This window comes from Phoenix dactylifera, unplaced genomic scaffold, assembly GCF_009389715.1.
Source record: "Phoenix dactylifera cultivar Barhee BC4 unplaced genomic scaffold, palm_55x_up_171113_PBpolish2nd_filt_p 000130F, whole genome shotgun sequence".
NCBI classification, from domain to species: Eukaryota; Viridiplantae; Streptophyta; class Magnoliopsida; order Arecales; family Arecaceae; genus Phoenix; species Phoenix dactylifera.
In genome coordinates, this window is record NW_024067692.1 from 216,119 (window position 1) to 235,827 (window position 19,709).

Here is a 19,709-nt window from a genome sequence, read left to right on the forward strand (position 1 = left end):
CAGAGTATTCAACAAAAGAACCTTAGTAGTGGAAGAGTCGGTCAATATTATATTTGATGAGTCTGATAGTGAGTCTGCTAGGAAAGAAAGTATTGTTGATGATGATACAGGAATTATAGACTTTGAAAAGTTGAATATAGATGACGTGCCAAATCAAGATAAGGGAGAAGATTGCGTGCCACCACAACCCCAAGACGTGCCAAAAGAATGGAGGTATGCACATGGACATCCCAAAGACTTAATTATTGGTGATCCATCTCAAGGGGTAAGAACTCGATCTTCTCTTAGGAATTTAAATGATTATCTTGCTTTTGTTTCACAATTAGAACCTAAAACTTATGAAGAAGCTGAAAAAGATACTAACTGGATAAATGCCATGCAAGAGGAATTAAATCAATTTAAAAGAAGTAATGTATGGACATTAACTGAAAGACCAAAGCATAATTCAGTAATTGGAACAAAATGGGTATTTAGAAATAAATTAGATGAAAATGGAGTAGTTATAAGAAATAAGGCTAGACTTGTAGCTAAAGGATACAATCAGGAAGAAGGAATAGATTATGATGAGACATTTGCTCCTGTAGCTAGATTAGAAGCTATAAGATTACTTCTAGCATTTGCATGCTTTATGGACTTTAAATTATATCAAATGGATGTGAAGAGTGCATTTTTAAATGGTATTATTGAAGAGGAAGTATATGTAGAACAACCTCCAGGATTTGAAAATCATGAATTACCAAATCATGTGTTTAAATTGCATAAGGCATTATATGGATTAAAGCAAGCACCTAGGGCTTGGTATGATAGACTAAGTAAGTTTCTCATTGATAATGACTTTTGTAGAGGAAATGTAGATAAAACTCTATTTCTCAAAAGAAAGGACAAAAATCTACTAGTGGTACAAATATATGTAGATGACATAATCTTTGGTGCCACTAACGATACTCTATGCAAAGAATTTGCTGATTTAATGCATGGAGAATTTGAGATGAGTTTGATGGGAGAATTAAGCTTCTTTTTAGGATTACAAATCAAACAAACCAAAGAAGGTATTTTCATTCATCAAACTAAGTATACAAGGAAAATACTGAAGAAGTTTGGTAATGAAAATCATAAGGGAATTGGCACTCCAATGAATCCCTCTAATAAGCTAGACAAGGATGAAAAAGGGAAAAGTGTAGATATTAAGCTCTATAGAGGACTAATTGGATCCTTGCTCTATCTTACGGCTAGTAGACCCGACATTGTATTTAGTGTAGGGATATGTGCTAGATATCAATCGGATCCTAAGGAGTCACATTTAAGTGCAGTTAAGAGGATCCTTAGATATTTAAGAGGAACCACCACCATTGGATTATGGTACTCGAGAGATTCATGTCTAGATTTGCTTGCATACTCAGATGCAGATTTTGCCGGATGCAAATTAGATAGAAAGAGCACAAGTGGCACATGCCAATTCTTAGGAAACAATTTAGTATCATGGTTTAGTAAAAAGCAGAATTCAGTAGCACTATCCACAGCCGAAGCTGAATACATAGCTGCTGGTAGTTGTTGTGCTCAAGTATTATGGCTCAAGCAACAACTAGAGGACTATGGTGTTAAACTAGAAAATATTCCTATTAAGTGTGACAATACGAGTGCTATCAATCTCACTAAAAATCCAGTTCAGCACTCTAAGGCCAAACACATAGAAATAAGGTACCATTTCATTAGGGATCATGTGCAAAATGGAAATGTATGCATTGAGCATATATGCACGGAAAAACAATTGGCCGATATATTCACAAAACCACTGAGTGAAGATAGATTCTGTATGCTCAGAAGGGAATTAGGTATATGTGATCCTTTTATTGAATGAATATGAAAGGAAGTTAGTAGTCTCATGATACATTCTTCTAACTTCAAAAATCCCATGAAACATGAGTCAAATTTGTTGTCTATAAATTTCTTACTCATGTATCAATGTCCCATAAGGAGCTTATAAGGATTAAAAGCGAGGAAAACTTTTTAGAAGCAAAAAGGGAGAGAAAACCAAGTTCTGCACTTGGGTCGACCCAACCCAGAACAAGGGTCGACCCAACGTTGAGTCGACCCAAGAAAATTCTTGAGTCGACCCAACGTCGGGACCCCACTGTTAAAAGGGGGCCCGAGAGCTCATCTAGGGCACTGTTTGCCCTTTGTCTTCTTCCGAAAATCCTTGTCCCCACTCTCCAATCTCCACTAGACTCCTCCAAACAGTAGATTTCTTTAAGATCTTGGAGAAATGGGTCCCAAACGAGCCGTAGCCAAAAGATCCGGAAGAGTGAGCCGAGTCCAACAAGAGGAAAGGCGCCCTACCGAGCCTTCTCCCGTGTCTCCACCACGTGAGGCACGTGCGGAGGTCCCTCCTCCTCCTTCCCCCTCAGTGCTCCTTGCAAGATTTGCAGGGAGGCCGGTTACTACCGGAAGAAGGATCCATTCGGAGTTTTTCAACCAAGAAGGATTTCGAATTTGGGAATGGATCCAAAGACAAGGATGGGAGTATCTTTGCTCCCTTGATGTGGTGATATACCCCGGGTTAGTCCAAGAGTTCTACGCCTTCCTCAAGACTGGTATGGGAGGGCTTGTTTCAGATGTTAGAGGGGTTCGGATCCGTGTATCCGAGGAGAGCTTGAGTGAGCTTCTACACCTACCTTGCACGGGAGCTATTCCGGAAAGATCAGATAACAAAATGAGAGCTCTTCAGCTGATCATGGAAAATGAGAACTTCGATTTCTCTCAGAAGGTAATAGCTAGTTCTCTTTCCGCCGAGATGAGGTTGTTGCTTAATATAATAAATAGAATTTTATTTCCGAAGACCGGGAGATTCGATCTCATCTCAGAACGAGATCTTGCAGTTATGGAGTGCATGATTAGGGGGATTCCCCTAAATCTTCCGGCCATGATATTGAGGCAAATGAGAAAGGTAATAAGCAGCAACAGGGTATCATTGCCTTATGGCATGATACTTACATTGATCTTCCGTCAGCATGGGTTACCTCTCGAGGAGGAAGCATTCAAGAATCTGCAACCCACAGACACGTACACTGCACGGTCACTCATACGCATGGGTTATGAGAAAGTGAACGGGCAGTGGATACATACTGGTGCAGGCATTCAGGGTGAAGCACCAGAGGGAGAGGCACCAGAGGGTGAGGATGAGCCTATGGATCATCCTACTGCACCCTCAGAGGCTGGACCATCGTCATCTGCTCCTCCGACAGATACGGATGACTTCTGGAGCAGGATGACAGAGCTCATGTCAGCTCAGGCGAGGACTATTACTGACGGGCTCACGAGCCGATTGGACGCCCGCTTGGATGTCATGTCTGCTGATATCAGTGATCTGAGGCAGCAGATTGGAGCACTCAGGAGAGAGAGAGACACATGGACCTTCTGTGCCACAAGCTGCTGAGTCAGAGATATCGGCACAGAGTCATCCAGCTCGACGTGCTCCACGCCAGACCCAGTCTCACCAGGCTCGACCTCCCCTCGCCACTTATGCTAGGCGGATGAGGACTAGATCCCAGCCATTAGATTCTCCCTAGGCTGATTTTAGCATTTATGTTTAGAGCCTAGGCTAGAAATCTAGTTCTCGTATGTATCTTGCCTTTTCTTATATGTATCTTGCTTTTTCCCTTATGTATCTTGTCTTTCCCTTATACCTTTAAATCTTGATTGTGGAACATTGTACTTTTCATCGTTTTGAACATTAATATATGAAAATGTTCCTATTTTGATCAATGAAGTTTGAAGTTTGTTCGTTATTGCATCTTTTCCCATATCTATGTTTTTGATGATGACAAAAAGGGGGAGAAGAGAAGAGGAAAGAGTATATAAAAGAAGTTATGAAGGAAAGGGTATATAAAGGGACAAGAGGAAAGAGTATATAAAGGAGAAGAGAAGGAAAGAGTATATAAAGGGGGAGACGAAAAGATAAAGTATTCACTCTAAGAAAAGAAAGAGTATTTCATTTGAGAAGAAAGAGTATTACTTTTGTGAGAAAGAGTGAGTAAAGAAGTTATGAAAAGAAAAGAGAAATAAATGGGCAAACAAATTGAAAATCATATAAGAAAGCTTATATATCTAAGGGGGAGCAATTTGCAACAATGAAAATCACAAAATCAAAAATTTCTATCAAGTTTCAGAATTTGGCACATATAAATTCAGAATTTGGCACGCTCCTCTCGCACCCCGATACATAAGCTGAAACTCATAAAATTTTTGAAGTTTCATTGCTAATAAATTATAAATGAAAGGGGGAGCCATTCAAAAAGTCAAATTGGCAACTTTTGGATGATAAAGGGGGAGATTTCACAAGTATATATGAAAAGCTGAAATTCAGAAATTTAATCCCTCTTATAAACTGATTTTAAAGACAAGTATCAATAGGCTTATACTCTTTATTTTGTAATCATCAAAAAGGGGGAGATTGAGGATGACAGTGTTATTTTGATGATTAACAAACAATTATCCAAAGCATGCTATAAGTTAAATTGATACTTCATTTATAAGTTCATTACTCTCAGTACATATGCTTAATTGAAAATATATATATGGTCTTGTTCATTTGGATGGATCTAATCTTGAGAATGCAGCAAAGTGTGAATTGAGTCGACCCATAGGTTGATTGGGTCGACCCCGGGACTTAAAGGAATCATCTGGCACACTCCTGCAAAAATAGCACAAATGAACAGTGAGTTGGGTCGACCCAAGGTAGGCATGAGTCGACCCAACCTCCAAAGAACCTCAAAATGCAAAGAAAAAATGCTCTCTGGATTTACTGAGAGGGTCGACCCACACAGTGGTTGAGTCGACCCAAGCTTGAGTCGACCCAAACCCTGAGAGGGTCGACCCAAAGGCAAGACAGAAAGACAGACAGAAAATGGTTCTCTGGAATTACTGAGAGGATCGACCCAAGAAGAAGTTGAGTCGACCCAAGTGAACTTTGAGTCGACCCAAACCCTGAGAGGGTCGACCCAAATGGAAGACAGAAAGACAGACAGAAAATGGCTCTCTGGAATTACTGAGAGGGTCGACCCAAGAAGAAGTTGAGTCGACCCAAGTGAACTTTGAGTCGACCCAAAGAATGGTTGGGTCGACCCAAGTGAAGGAAGGTTGAAATTCATGTTTCTGTGTTCTCTGAGAGGGTCGACCCAAGGAATGTTTGAGTCGACCCAAGGCCAAGTTGGGTCGACCCAAGGACAGGTTGAGCCGACCCAAACACGGGCTGAACAGTAACGGATAGTTCTGCAGATGTACTTTTTGTCCTTCCCAAGGTCAGTAACGGCTAGTTTTTGAATTCTAACCATTGGGGCTTGACCAAAGAAGGTGGGAGGCTATTTAAAGGGGCACTATTCATCAGAGAGAAATATCTTTTGAGAGGTCTATCAAAGAATACACAAGAATACAAAAGTGCCCTAATCTTCTTCATCAAGAGCTTCATTCAAAAATCAAAGAAAGGGATTGAGCAGATTCAAAGAGGCATCAAAAGCTCCTTCCCCCATTGAAGAGTGAAGCTTCCTTGACAAAGAAGAGCCAAGCGACTTCAAAGCGATAATTTCTTTCTAACTCTTCTTCATTGCTCATATTGTTCTATATGCTCATTTAGGAGTTTAAATCTTTTCTTTTCATTTGTTTGAATGCTTTGTAAAGGTTTGTTGGTGAGCCCGCAAAACCAACAAAGGTTTTTGGTAAACCCGGAAAACCAAAGTTGTAAAGGTTCGTTGGTGAGCCCGCAAAACCAACAAGGTTTTTGGTGAACCCGGAAAACCAAAGTTGTATAGGTTCGTTGGTGATCCCGTAAAACCAACAAGGTTTTTGGATTGTGAGCCCGGAAAACAATCCAACTGTAATCCGCGAGATTATAGTGAATTCCCAAGGGTACGCTTGGGGAGTGGACGTAGGTGCTAAGGAGAGCACCGAACCACTATATATTGTTGTGTTTGGATTGTGTTTGTGCTTTCATTCTCTCTTGCTTTACTTTCTATTCTTGCATTAGTTTAACTCACTCTAATAACCTAAGTAAGCATCCATCGCATTTAACTAAGAAAGTTTTAAAAGCACTAAAGTTAAGAAAAAACCAATTCACCCCCCCCCCCCCCCCCTCTTGGCTTGTCACCTTGGGCAACACATTTTTTCTAATTTTACCATATATCCATCTTAACATTCTCATTTCTACCACGCTCAACCTATTTTTGTGAACTCTCTTTATTGCTCAACACTTCGAACCATACAATTTTGCATCCCTTGTTCCACAGAATTTTTTATTCTTGAGTCGAGGTATTGTCATAATGATATAATAAACAAATTAAAACATTATAAAATATAATAAATAGATTGACATTATTGATACTGTATAGTCATAGAATTATCTATATGGATATATGAAAATATTACTAATAAGTAGATTGACATTATTGATATTGTACAGTCATAGACTTATCTATATAGATATATGAAAATATTAATGTTATAATATTATATAGCCATACACAGATCTGTATATTATATATATGAAAATATTTATAAAATTTCCAAGAACTCACATGCCAACTTTAGGCACTCTTTATAATTATTAATCACAAAGCATGTGTGCAATGTCTATATTAATAGATACTTTGGAAATGATAATTGAAATCTGTCTAATTCTTATATGTCCAAATTAGAGAATATATATCCCCAAAAAATAGCACAATTAAATTAATAAAAGGGATTGAACCAAAAGTGAGAGGGAAGAAAGAGACTCCAAATATTACGTAAGCTTAGGTAGAACATTAATCAAACACAAATCTATCACCCAAGACATCAAGTGTTAAAATTTTTAACAATTTTTTATCCAAAAAAGTTATAAAAACGCTGTTCTGCCTCGACTTTCCCACATTCTTTGTGCTATCTCTTGCATTTCTTCTAGAAGATGGAAAAGGAGGGTTAGAAAAACTGAGAAAGAGAAGGGCTCACAAGTTCGACCATTCAGATTTGTTTATAAAACCGTCCCCCACCCTATTTGGCTGAAGGTTCGAGAGGGCTCACGAGTTCGACCCCTCTCGCTCTCCCACCCCCCCCCCCTTCTACATCGTCTGGTGCTTATCTCCGCTCTTCGATGCCAACCAACACCATCGAGTAAGCCCTCATCTCTCTCTCTCTCTCTCAAAGGGTTCCACCACTGTTCTCTCGAAAGGGATTCCGCCACCGATCTCTCCCTCTCCCCTTCTCCATAAGGCCCTCTCTCTCTCTCTCTCTCTCTCTCTCTCTCTCTCTCTTCCTCCCTCTTCTTCTCCCTCTCCCTCCCCTTGGTTCGATATGCCCCAACTTGATATGATACGTACCTGTACCCTATAGAACTGCTCACCGGCCGATATAAGTTCCGATACTAATTCGGCGAACTTGATACAAATACTAGACAAGTTAGACACACTAAGGGTGTGGATAATAAATTTTTAGTGAAATATGAGGATAGTTTCAAAAAAGGATAAAAAAATTATTTTCAAAACTTATTAAATGAATCTAGTAAAGAAATTTCTATAAAATAGGCTCGATTAGGCAGCTGTCTAGTTTCTCCGGATCCAATTTGGAAATTATAAATAACTCAAATATGGTCAGAACGAAGCGCATTAAGGCCAGATGAAAGACCGATTGAGATCACTCATTTAGCTGCTTATTTAATATGGTTTATGAAAACAAAAGAAAGAGCAAATGATTGGACATGTATAAGGAGAAAAAAGTGATGCACAAATTATCATAACTATGTTGGGATTAAACTTATTAGCCACTCTTTGAAGTCATGCAAAAGGGTGATATTGGGTAACTTCGTAGCTTGATTTGTAATGTATTGAAAACCAAAAAAGACAAATCATTAACGCGTATAAGGTATTCATTTATAAGAATAAAAATGATGTATAAAATTCACCTAATTATTTTGGGATTAAACTTACAACCACTCTATGAAGTTAAGCAAAAAGGTTATAGAATAATAATTAAGAAAAATGATGACAGTCTTAAAAAACCAATTTAGTCTATGAAAGACCGATTGAAGTCACTCATTTAGCTTCTTATTTAATATGGTTTAAAAAAACAAACGATAGACAAGGATGTCAAACTAACAAGTAATTTGGTAGTTTCCGCAATAGTGTCCATTAGTGGTAAAGTAAAATTATCGACATGTAGACTAGAACAACAAGTGCTAGAAGTAATCGCAATGCTCAAAAGAAAAAACTAGTTACGACAGGCTTAGGCCAAGCAATAAGACCAAGTCCATATCTTTTCACACTAATCATGGGTAAATTTGTTATTGATATTCAAAAGGATGTCCGATGATGCATGTTATTTGCAAATGCTATAGTATTGATTGATGAAAAGACGAGATTAAATGTTAAATTCAATTTGGGGAGGAAAAAATTTGAGGATTAGGGCTTACAAATAATATAATAAAAATAGCATGTGGAACACGAATTTAAATAGAAATGAAGATGAGCCCTCGATCAAGATTGTTAGACTAGAGCAACAGCATAATAATCAGCCTCACTATGTAGGTTCTACCATACAAAAAAAAAAGGGCAACGTTTGAACTTTGAAGTACTAGTACCTGTACTTGTATTGGTACCTTACTTGTATAGTGCAAACTAGTTGTTACCATACCGTCACACAATATGCCTCTTGGTGTAAGCATGGAAAACAGGAGAGATACACAATGGGTCGATAAGGCTCAAAAATAAGGATACTACTGGTACCAGACTACCAGTATAGTATGGTATAGTTGATATACACCACTAAAGCCACCGATATTCAAACCGGATGGAGGAAATGGAAGAGGTACTTTAAAAGTGACATGGTGACCATTCCATACCTAGTCAACTTAAGGGAAGAATTTATAGAAAAGCAATAAACCTTGAAATATTGTATGGCTTGAAATATTGCAGAATAAATAGGATCAAATGAACAAAATAAATTTAATAAATGAAAAATGTTAAGATGGATGTGTTGTAAATCTAGGAAAGAGTGAGGAATAGGTATAATAGATGTAAAAGTTGCACCACTTAAGGGCAAAGTGATGAAGATCATTTTAGATGGCATGGACATGCACAACAAAGATCTAAAAGAGGCTCTAATAAGGAAAAGGATCAAAGTAGGGCAGGGCTAGAACAAAATTGACATTGGTAAAACCGAAAAAAGTAAAATTTACTACAAAGAAACTAGTGGTATCCACGAAATTCCTGTAAAATGTGTTATTGATAGTATTTTTTGAGAACAAACAAATAAAGAGAACAAAAGGGAAGCAAAGAACCAGATAAAGATTGATATTTCTTCCTTGTACAAGAAATTGAGATGAAAGAATGTATGACCCGATTTTCGAGAATAACTTGTAGTTTCTTATGTTTCAAATTTTACTACAGATCTTAAAATGATACATAATTCAGAACCAAAGATAGATAATAATGAGAAAACATAGTTCAGCTTTGAACATAATCCCGTCCCTTGTTTTCTACTTCGTATCTAAGCATAGTTCTAAGTTCTAACTAAGATGAGCATAATTCAGATCTCAAAAATAATCTCATTCCTGTTTCCTACTATGGCGAATAGATATGAACTTAGTTTAGATAGATGCATGGCTTCTAACAGGACTAAACAGAACAATGCACAGTTCAGATCTTAGGAACATATCCAAATGGATACTAGGAGCAACTATGGCCAGGGTTGGTTCGAGAAGAAGAAAATGGATGGAGAATTTGGATTTCTGAATACAGTGAAGGGATTCAGTTGACATTGGGGCTTCAGTTGGGATTAGGGCTTGGATTGGAGAAGCAAACTACCACACAAGGGACGAATAAAAGGAGGTTAAGGCAAAAGAGGAAGAAAAAGAGGAAGGAAGAAAACAAATATGAGAATTGCCACAAAGGAAAAGATGGAAATTCCAATGGCGAGACAGGAGAATGGGTCAGTAAATCACTTTGGGTCCCATACATCAGGTAAGCTTAAAGATGGGGAGGAGATGGAGAGTAAGGGATGCACTCAAGTGGAGAGTTTGAAGGGTGCTTGAAACAAAACCAAGACTACTAACTTACTGCCTCATGGGTGGTTTTATTTTTAAAAATTTTAAAAGCACAATTTTTTTCTTTCATTTTATCAAAATATCCTGACAACAGGTAGAAATAGAAATACTAAACACATTCCTTGCCTTGATTGTCATATTTTTGTTTTTAAAAATGGTAAATGAGAAAAAAAATGCCAAATATGGTCTAATTTATAAATTTATTACAAATTGTTCTTTAACTAATGGAAAATATAAACTATGTTCATTATTTTTTAAATTTTAGAGGTACGATGGTCATAATAAGGCCCTGTTTGGGGGAGCTGTTGGCAGTAGAGCTGTCTGAAGTAGAGCTTTTATAAAAAGTTATTTGTTGTTTGGTAACTACATTTCTAAAGTACTGTGGCGCTTTAACATGTGTTTAATAAACAAACTAAGAAAGTACTTTTGTATGACAAAATTACCATAAAGGACATTGCATAGTATTATACAACAGAGCATAATAAATATAACATATATTAATGCATAATATACGATATAGTATACTATTACTGTAATGTAAAATAATATTATTATAATATAGTAATATGACATTGTATAGCATAGCATAATAGTAATATAATTATTAGAGTAAATTAATTTTTCATAATATAACATAATATTAAATTATTTAACATAACATATTAATGTATTATTATATAATGTAATATATATTATATTTATAGTATAATACAATATTAAATATATAAAATATTATAATTATTAGTGTAAATTAATTTTTTACCCTTCTAATGACCATTTATCTCTCTAACAAATTTTTTAGCTAGGTAATATAATTGGTTAAATAATTACTAATATTTTTATTTATTTATTATTTTATTTCATTGAAATATATTTATTTATTATCTTATTTATTTATTTATTTATTTATTCGTTCATTTATATACATATTTATTTATGCATTTATTTATTCTTTCCCTTTCTTCTTTTTTTTCTTCTCTTTTTTCTTCTCTTCTCCTTCCTTCCTCTCTTCCCTTCTCCTTTCTTCTCCTCCCGCGAGGCGAGCGGCGCCGGAAGGGGCTCGAGCCGCGGCGGCCGCGGGAGGGGGCCGGGACGGGGAGGCGGCGGCCATGGCTGCCCCTTCCTCTTTTTTTTTGTTTGTTTTACCTCCCACCGCCCGGCGGCTATGGTGGATCGCAACAACGAGCCGGACGTCGGTGCCGGCTCGCCGGAGCGACAGGCCACAGCGGCGGCCGGGAAGGCGGCCACAGGTGGTGGCTGCCACCATGGGCAGCCACGAGCTGCCTCCCAAAACAGAACGAAAAAAAAGCAGGGGCAGCAGCGTTGAGAAGGAGATAGAGAGGGAGAGATAGAGAGAGGGAACGGTGAGGAAAAGGAAGAGGCATGGGATAGAAAATTTTGGAAAGAAAAATAAACTTTTAAATAGGGGTATTTTAGTAAAAAAATAGCTCTCCGATAAAGCTAAAAACAGCATTTTCGGAAAGCTCCAAAATGGAGCTTCTCCTAGAAAGCTGTTTTCAGCTTTATCGAGAAGCTGTAACAGCTTTCCGAAATTTTTACCAAACACCCTTTTTCATCCAAAAGTACTTTTAGAGGGCCAGAAAGTACTTTTTGGCCATCCAAAAGCTCCCCCAAATAGGGCCTAAGTCATCAAAATCACAAATCATGGCTGATAGCAGTGAAATGCTGTAACTATGGATATCATATCATCCAAACATGAAACATCTAAATATGTTAGAACCAATAATATACAAAGTCCTAAATTTTGTAGCCAACTGTAAAATGAAATTACAACCTTTATGACCATGATAAAGCATCCATATAGCAATCGTGACAAGAACTGAACCATGGCATAATGCAATATCAAATTATGACCACCATGACCATTATACACCATCCTCATGATAATTATAACAGCTATCAAAATCATGACAAAACATAACTCATATAGTGGCCATGGCCCAACCATTATGTCCATTATATAACTTCTAACAATTATAATAACCACTATCACTGAAAGATTGTCATATAGTTCTCTATACAACTATGTTACAATAGTCATAAGCCATATCCTTTAAGGTAGTCATTTTGAAAAACATGGGTACCTCTCATTGCCAAATGATAGGTCCTTGAAGCTAACCCCAAACAGAACAAAGCTCATCAAATATTATATGGTTATTTATTTTTTACTGACTTCTCTCACTCAACCTCATGTTTTTTGCTCTTTCGTCAAAGCCAGACTTATATAGATGTTCTTATTTATGAGTGAAATGTTTGAATCTAACAAAAGTCAAAGCTTCTATTAGATGAATAACTTCAGCATTGAATATAAGGTGCACCACAAAATGCAAACCTAGAGACGTGGGGGCAAAATCTTGTACAAAGCACTACTAGGTGGAATTGTTGGAAATATTATCATTGGTTCTTAAGGCAGTGATATGCATTAGGGAAGTAGTTTACGGATGTCATCTTGGTGACCATCTTCGGGTAGTTGGAATAACAAGAACGAATACCTTTCACTAAAATTAAAGAGAACAAATATTGTTCCATTAATCCATTAACAGATATTTCTCTCTAGAAAAATAGGAAGAAGTATGAATGGATTAGTACATGAAAGATGGATATAAAGAATGACATAATAAAACATTTCACACACACAAAAAAAAAAATCTGAAGCTCCAATTATTGTTATTTACTTAAGGGCTCATTTGACCGATAAAAGATTGACAATGTAGGAATTGTAATGCACAGTAATATCATGTAATAAGTAATGCCTATAATTAATTTGAACCTTCACTAACGCTCCATTTCTACTTTGACCTGCTAGCGCGTGTTGATTCATTTTTCATTTCCATGTGTCAACTCAGGACCATTATAATGCTAGATCAATCTTTTGATTAATAGGATTAAGTGCTTTAAAGTGCCCGCATTCACTTGCACAAATGACATCTCTCTTCCACAAAATTTGTTTAGTTGGACCAGACAAGTCACTTTTTGGTGAGGTTAAGGCTTAATTTCAGCAATGAGATTCTCCCACTTCCACAAAATTGCACACACAAAAGTTGCAACTTCTGCCAAAACCCAAAATCAAACACACAGAAGTGGCAACTTCTGCCGAAACCCCATGTCAGGGTTGCCACTTCCTTCGAACCAAATACACCCTAGATAAAGATCCAAGGGAAGATCACGGATCCAGAGTATGTGATTACCCAATGTCAAGTAAAGAGATTTTTGGTTTCTCTCGTTACCACAAAAAAATACATGGCACATAACCAGCAAACTTCTTCTAGTAAACCCATGTTACCCCATACTTCAATAATTCAATAAACACAACAAAACTGTTGCCTCATTGGCATTCCAACATTATAACTTCACACTTCCAATTACATAGGCTAAAACATGAGGCCAAAAATACAGCTACCTAGTACCCTCTGTCCAAAAGGCATGAGATATTGAAGCCTATACAACAAATAGTGGGAAACAAAATCTTCAGACACCTATAATATGATTGAATGATCTTCCTATTGAAATTGTCGTCAGTTCAAATGCCCAAATGCACTTGAACTTCAGATAATGTGAATGAATGTCAAACCTTCCTCTCCTTCTGCAACAGGCACCATCATCCAAAATCCATAAAATCATCAAACAAAGATGCTGTTATTAGAATTCCACCTCTATATCCAATGAACCTTCTTGGCACACAACCAACTCCAGCTGAACCAGAAGAATAAACAAGATAGTGTAGCTTAAACTTCTAGAGTTCACTTTTAAATGATTTACTCATCACTGTCCTCTCTCTTCAAGTAAAATCCCCATCTCAGGAAAGAACCAGCTTCAAGAAGATGACTCAAAACTTATTCACCTTTATCCCAAAAAGCAAGCCAAAACCTAATATTGGAGCCCCTCCAGATTGATGAGTTCAAAAGCTTTTTTACACGTCCATGTTCCAATGATAATCTGCTACCAAAAAAGCAAAACATTTGCAAATACCTAAGCCCATCTCTCTCAAATGTAAAATTTTTCTTTATTACCTTTATCCACAAATCCTCCTTAGTCGTTGGATTCCATAACTTTCTTAAAACAAATTGACCTCTAGTAACTCCTTGCTCCTAAGCCTCTCTAGAAAAACAAAACCTTACTCAAATAACAAGATGGTAGCCCTCTCCCCGGCAACCATTCTTTCCAACTACATCGGCAAGGCTAAGGTTATCTTTAACTCCACACTAAGTTTCTAAAAATTTTAAGATGTTGCAAAATTCCATACATGTACAAAGCATAAAACACCCAAGCTATTAGATTTCTATGCACCAAAGCTTCTAAAAACCATTCTTCAAAATCTCCTTTCAAATAGCTAAAGCAAAGTAAAAGCCCTTTCACCAACACATTTACCAACATATAGCAAGGGCAATAGACAGAAAAAAAGAGAGTATTTTTTTACATTAACTAATTACAGCATTAATACGAAAATAGAACAAGAAAGATGGGAACTCTCTTATCCATCAAATAGGAAAAGGTTGAAAGTAAACAGAAAACTGAGTGAGGTCTCAGGAATGCATCAAGAGATTCAAAGTCCAGCTGAGACAAAATAGATCACACTTCCTTCAATGACACAAAGTGACGAAACTATATAACTTAAAGCTGCACCAGGCAAACAAAAGCCTATACTTTTTTCCACAAAATTTATCGACCAAGTTTTAGTTCACACTTCCAAAGGGCATTACACAAGATCATTTTAAGGTAGCTTATAATGTGACAAGTCAATAATATATTCATATTTTAAGGTTTTGCAGTAATACTACAAAAAAAAATCGGCATCTTGTCCAGATTTCTGAAGAAATATAATAGCATAGTAGGCTACACAACTGTCATATATTCTGCCAATGACCTTAATTCTTGAAATCTAAGGTTTCCACTTAAAACCATCATTAAATCAATAGTTGGACTTGTTTTTCAACAAATTCTAAAGTTTATTCTCCTCACTCCAGCTGGAAGTAATGGTTAATGGAAGTGAGGTTGAACCCTTTTTTTATCACAGGCTAGCAGGAACAAAATATCAAGCTCCCTTTCTCAAGTAACTGTCACGAAGAACAGCTTCAGTATGAATAAATTCCATACAACATCAAATATAGTCAAAACCATGCTAAAAGTTTAACCAAGTCATATCTTGTAAATCACAACCAAGTGTCAATTTGGGCCATCTGCATTTATATTCAACAGATTTGGTCTTAAAAGTTTCTTTTGATTCCTTTAAGCTTGAAACTCAAGTTAAGATCACATGACATCAGAGCAACATCCCTGTCTCATCCATCCTGCTCAAACTTTAACAAGAGCACCTCTAGTAACACCTCCATTGTTCCATATAATGGAAGCAAGGTTAGTGAAGCAATCATCACTTAGAAAATCTATTTGACCATTAATCTTAAATCAAAACTTCATGATACATGCATTCTCATAAAATTCCATGCACCTCAACCAACACTATGTGAAAATAAACACAAACAGAGAGGCCTCTTCTGGAACATTTATAGTCAATGCGTTTGTAATGATTCAAAAAAACAAAGAGATTAGATGTAGCCCTTGGAGGCTTCCATCTTTCTGGTAATACTTATCGCGCTTGTCCTAGTACTCCCGTATATTCTTTGAGATTATCCAATATCAGACTTCAATTTTTGATCATATATGTTGTCATTATATTTTATTAGTAACTTATTCTTTTCATCAATTATCTACAAAAGCTCAAATTGCTTCCTTGCATGAAGACTAAATTGTAGAAATCATTGTTACTCACCTAATGATTGATTGATCACAATGCCTTTTTAGCTTCTACTATGACAAATTCACAAAGAATATTGGTAGCATGACTACTCATGCAACTAGTAGATGTCACTTATTCTTAAAATTAAAACCCAGAGTGTTTTCAATCCCTTCATCTAGCATACTCCTCATCTTTTACAAGTACATTTAGAAAATTACATCAATCAACTAAACCAGCCTAGTTTAATTTTCCATGCGTGCATATCATAATGTAAGGACCTCATTTGAATAAAACATTTAAATGAAAGATATTTCAACATTTTTACGAACTCAAACCAAAAATGGAAAGCAAAACATAAAATAAAAAAAAACAGCTTGTTTTGGCTTAATCTATATCACAGAAGTACTACAAAATGATCTGAACACATCATTAAATTGGCCAATTGGTTTTAACTATCTAGCTGGAAAATTTCAATTTTTGTTGACAAGTTATCTAACCAAAATGGAGCAAAATTTTTTTATCTTCATTGCATGATCTTAAACCATACAACATGTTATCTTCCTTACTGAAGCATATCAACTGTTAAGCCTCCTCAAAATGTATCACCCTTTTGCATAGCCACCCACCCCATCCTCTCTTTTAACTTTAAGCCCCTTGAGTATAACACCATCAAAAACTCTTAGAATTATTCTCTCCATTTCTATAATCTCAGAATACTCCTGCCAGGACTCATCATCCTAGCATTGACGCATCTAATCTCTACATCTTGTAAAAAAACACTCTCCTTGTGTTTACTGTAGAAATCACTAAGAAGTGTATTGATATGCTTATAAATATGTTGTTTGACCTCACTTTTGAACAAAAAAGCAAAAAAAAATAATTAAATGGTAAAATCATTTCTTCCTTCCTTTTGACCTCGAAAGCATTTAGAGGGAAGTGGGGAAAAAATACCTGCTTTCGTAGCCTCGACCTCCTTGCTGACTCCCTATTTGACTGTTTTCTTCTCTCCCTCTTCAATTCCCTATCATCCTGCCAAAATAGGACTAATCAGTAGACAAAAAGAGCTAAAACCTAAACAAGGCAAAAGAGAGAATACAATTTTCAAAAATCGAACAAAGAATTGAACCTTTCCACTTAATGAAGAAAATGAAAATATATAATGCATGTATACAATCCATAATTTGAGCAAAAATCTAGTAGGTGTTACCTGTATCCACTGCTGTTCAGCTGTGACCCCCTTCCGTCTCCCTGTTGCCATTGCAACACCTGCTCCCATAGGTCTAGCTCTAACAGGTACAGCTCCAGCATGGGAAGTATTCCATAGATCCATCCCTATATTCAAGTTAGTTGGAAGGCCAGTTAGCGTCGTCCTCCCTGGTGCTGAAACTGGCAGCTTTGTTGCAGATCTTCCCCTACTAGAGTAAGATGGTTCAACAGTAGTGCCACAATATTGGGCAGCAATTATGGGCTGTGAAGTTTCTACTGAGACAACCCAAGCAGATATTTATGTCAATATACATTTGAATTTAGCATAAGCAATAAGAATTTCTACTACAGAACACACCTTCTGATATCATACTGCCATAACTTCTCTTTTTTGATGCTGATAAGTCCTGAATATTAAAACAAATGTATCTTAAGAAGATCAATGAGCTTTTTTAATGAATGAGTCATGACAGACAGAATACCAACAAAGAAGCACCAAAAGACACCTAATTTCGTTTGACTTAAGAAGAGTAGTGGTTAAAGTTGATTTATAGCGAGAGTCAAGTTGCTTTTTAATTTAAGCTTTTGACTTTGGAGCTTCAAAAATACAGGCGTCCCATGAAAGAGACTCATATGTTAGCGTACTATACTTAGAAAGAGGTGATATGGTATGACCCAAATAAACTCTATTGAATTTCTAACAAAACAAGAAACATCACTGAGAAACAGTATAAACTAAAAACATTTGCATACTCTTGATTCAGTGTTATCATCTCTTGTATCCGACGAGCCCTCACTTCCACTGTCACCACTGCTTAAAAAGCAAATAACCAAACCAATGCATCACAACAACAGATCTAGAGCACTAATAATCTGAATACAATCAACATAGGAGTACATTCACTAATCAGACTAGTTCGGAAGCAAATTTCACCTCTGGGATGCACTATCTGCAGAACCTGAAGTAACTTTACCGCCATCCCCTGACTTCCCTGGGGAACCCCCAGCATTCCCGGAACTCCACCTGCTAGCTGCCGAGCCCTTGTCCTTCCCATCTGATGGCTCAGTAGTCGGGTAACCCACGCCCTAGCAAAACAACACCGCAATCCAATCGTCAATCAACAGGCCAATTAACAACTGAAACAGGGGATGAGCAAAAAGGATTTCGTGCTTACCACCGCCACGGAAGGGTGAGCATACAGCGCTCCATGAGGATACATCGGGGAGTATGTGATCGGGGTGCCATAAGGCGACATCAGATGCTAAAGAGAAGAAGAATCCTTAGATACAAGGAAAGAATTCTTCTTGGGGAAGAAATGCAAAGAATTAAGCCACTCACCTGAGTTCCCCAGACGAAAGGATGGGGAGAAGGGGAAGAGGGTGGGAAGAAGGCCTGAGGCGTAGTAGCAGCAGCTCCCGCCGCAGCCGCCGCCGCCGCCGCCGCCGCGGCGGCCGCAGCTCCACTTCCATAGAAAGCCTGCAGAGATGCCGCCCATTCGGTGTACGCATGGGTTGTCGGCGGCGGTAGCTGTTGCGCTGGCGCAGCGGATTGTTGAGGCGGCGACGGAGGAGCCACCGCGGCAGCAGGTGAAGTAGCCGCCTTTTCAGTCTTGGAAGGCTTCTCGGAGACGGTGGCGGTCTCTTCTGTAGACTCCATCCGGTAATCTTACCTCCAATTTCCGTCTTTCTTTCTTTCTTTCTTTCTTTTTCCCTCCTCCAACTGAACAGAAGAACCCAAGTAGAATAACCCACGTAGAATATCAGTAACATAATAACTTTGTCAAGGAAAAATTCTCGAAAGGAAAAGAAAAGATAAAATGGAAAGGGGAAAACAACGAGAAATTGAGATGCTGGCGATGAAAAGAAGAAAAGAGCGGCGGATTTTCCGGTCGGAACAAGAATTGGAAAAAAAACAAACTGGCGGTGGGAACCAACCGACCCTTCTATTTCTGCTTTCTTTTAACCGAGAAAGAATGGAACAGCGGAGGTTAGAGATGAGATGAGATCTCGGGAGGTGGATTAGGTTTAGGGCACGGATTCGTCGTGGACGGAATCCGAGAGAGCGAGATGGAGGCTCGCTGGCTGGTAATTAACCCGCCAGATCGGGATACGTGTCGAGGGGTCTCCGTCCAGGTGGGGCTTTGGCTCTGCTGCTGCTCGTGGACCGCGCGAGCGAGCTAGGGTTTGGAGGACCGACGCGGCGAGCGAGACGCTTACATGCGGTGGATATTTATTGGGTCGGAAGGAGGCGGGAGCGGTAGGCCCTCTCCACTGGCTCGCTTGCTCGGTGTGTGTTTTTTATTAGTATTATTATTGGTATTTTATAGAAGGGGCTGAAGCCTGAAACTTGCCCGCCTGCTCGGTGCTCGAGCCTGAACACGAGCGCGGAGGAGTGGGAAAAGCCGGTCCGGATCTGCTACAGCCAGCCGATTTGGGCGCCTGCCATCTGAGTCGCGGTCGTTCCGACTGACCAAGCAGCACGACCGTTTGGAGAATCTTTCTTTGGAAAAATTGTAGCCCCAGTTCCTCCAAACCTTTTTCTTTTTTTTTGTTTCTACAATGGCTGATACCCAATTCTAGAATAGGTGCGGCCAATAGAATGGAAATAGTCTAAGAATGAAAAAGAAGCCTCCGAGTTCCTCAACTTTGGGTGCGTCCCAGATGCCTCTTCAACTTTAAAAA

At 38.0% G+C, this 19,709-nt stretch overlaps 1 protein-coding gene across 7 annotated transcripts in view; it reads right to left on the minus strand.

The window, feature by feature from the left end:
• LOC103722508 (G-box-binding factor 1-like) overlaps positions 1–19,309 on the minus strand; it is a 34,243-nt gene extending 14,934 nt beyond the window's left edge. For 2 of the 7 annotated variants that reach the window (XR_003388610.2, XM_039116743.1), the window contains exons 1-8: positions 18,967–19,308; positions 18,367–18,747; positions 18,203–18,289; positions 17,962–18,113; positions 17,781–17,838; positions 17,386–17,434; positions 17,029–17,303; positions 16,773–16,850 (exon numbers count right to left, since the gene is read on the minus strand). Coding sequence is in view for 4 of the 7 variants with exons in the window: in XM_039116743.1 (XP_038972671.1) it covers positions 16,773–16,850; positions 17,029–17,303; positions 17,386–17,434; positions 17,781–17,838; positions 17,962–18,113; positions 18,203–18,289; positions 18,367–18,684 (1,017 nt within the window). In the remaining 3 variants the exon portion in view is untranslated. The other 5 variants (XR_003388611.2, XR_003388609.2, XM_008813096.4 and 2 more) reach the window with 4 other exon arrangements.
• Positions 19,310–19,709: the final 400 nt, after the last annotated feature.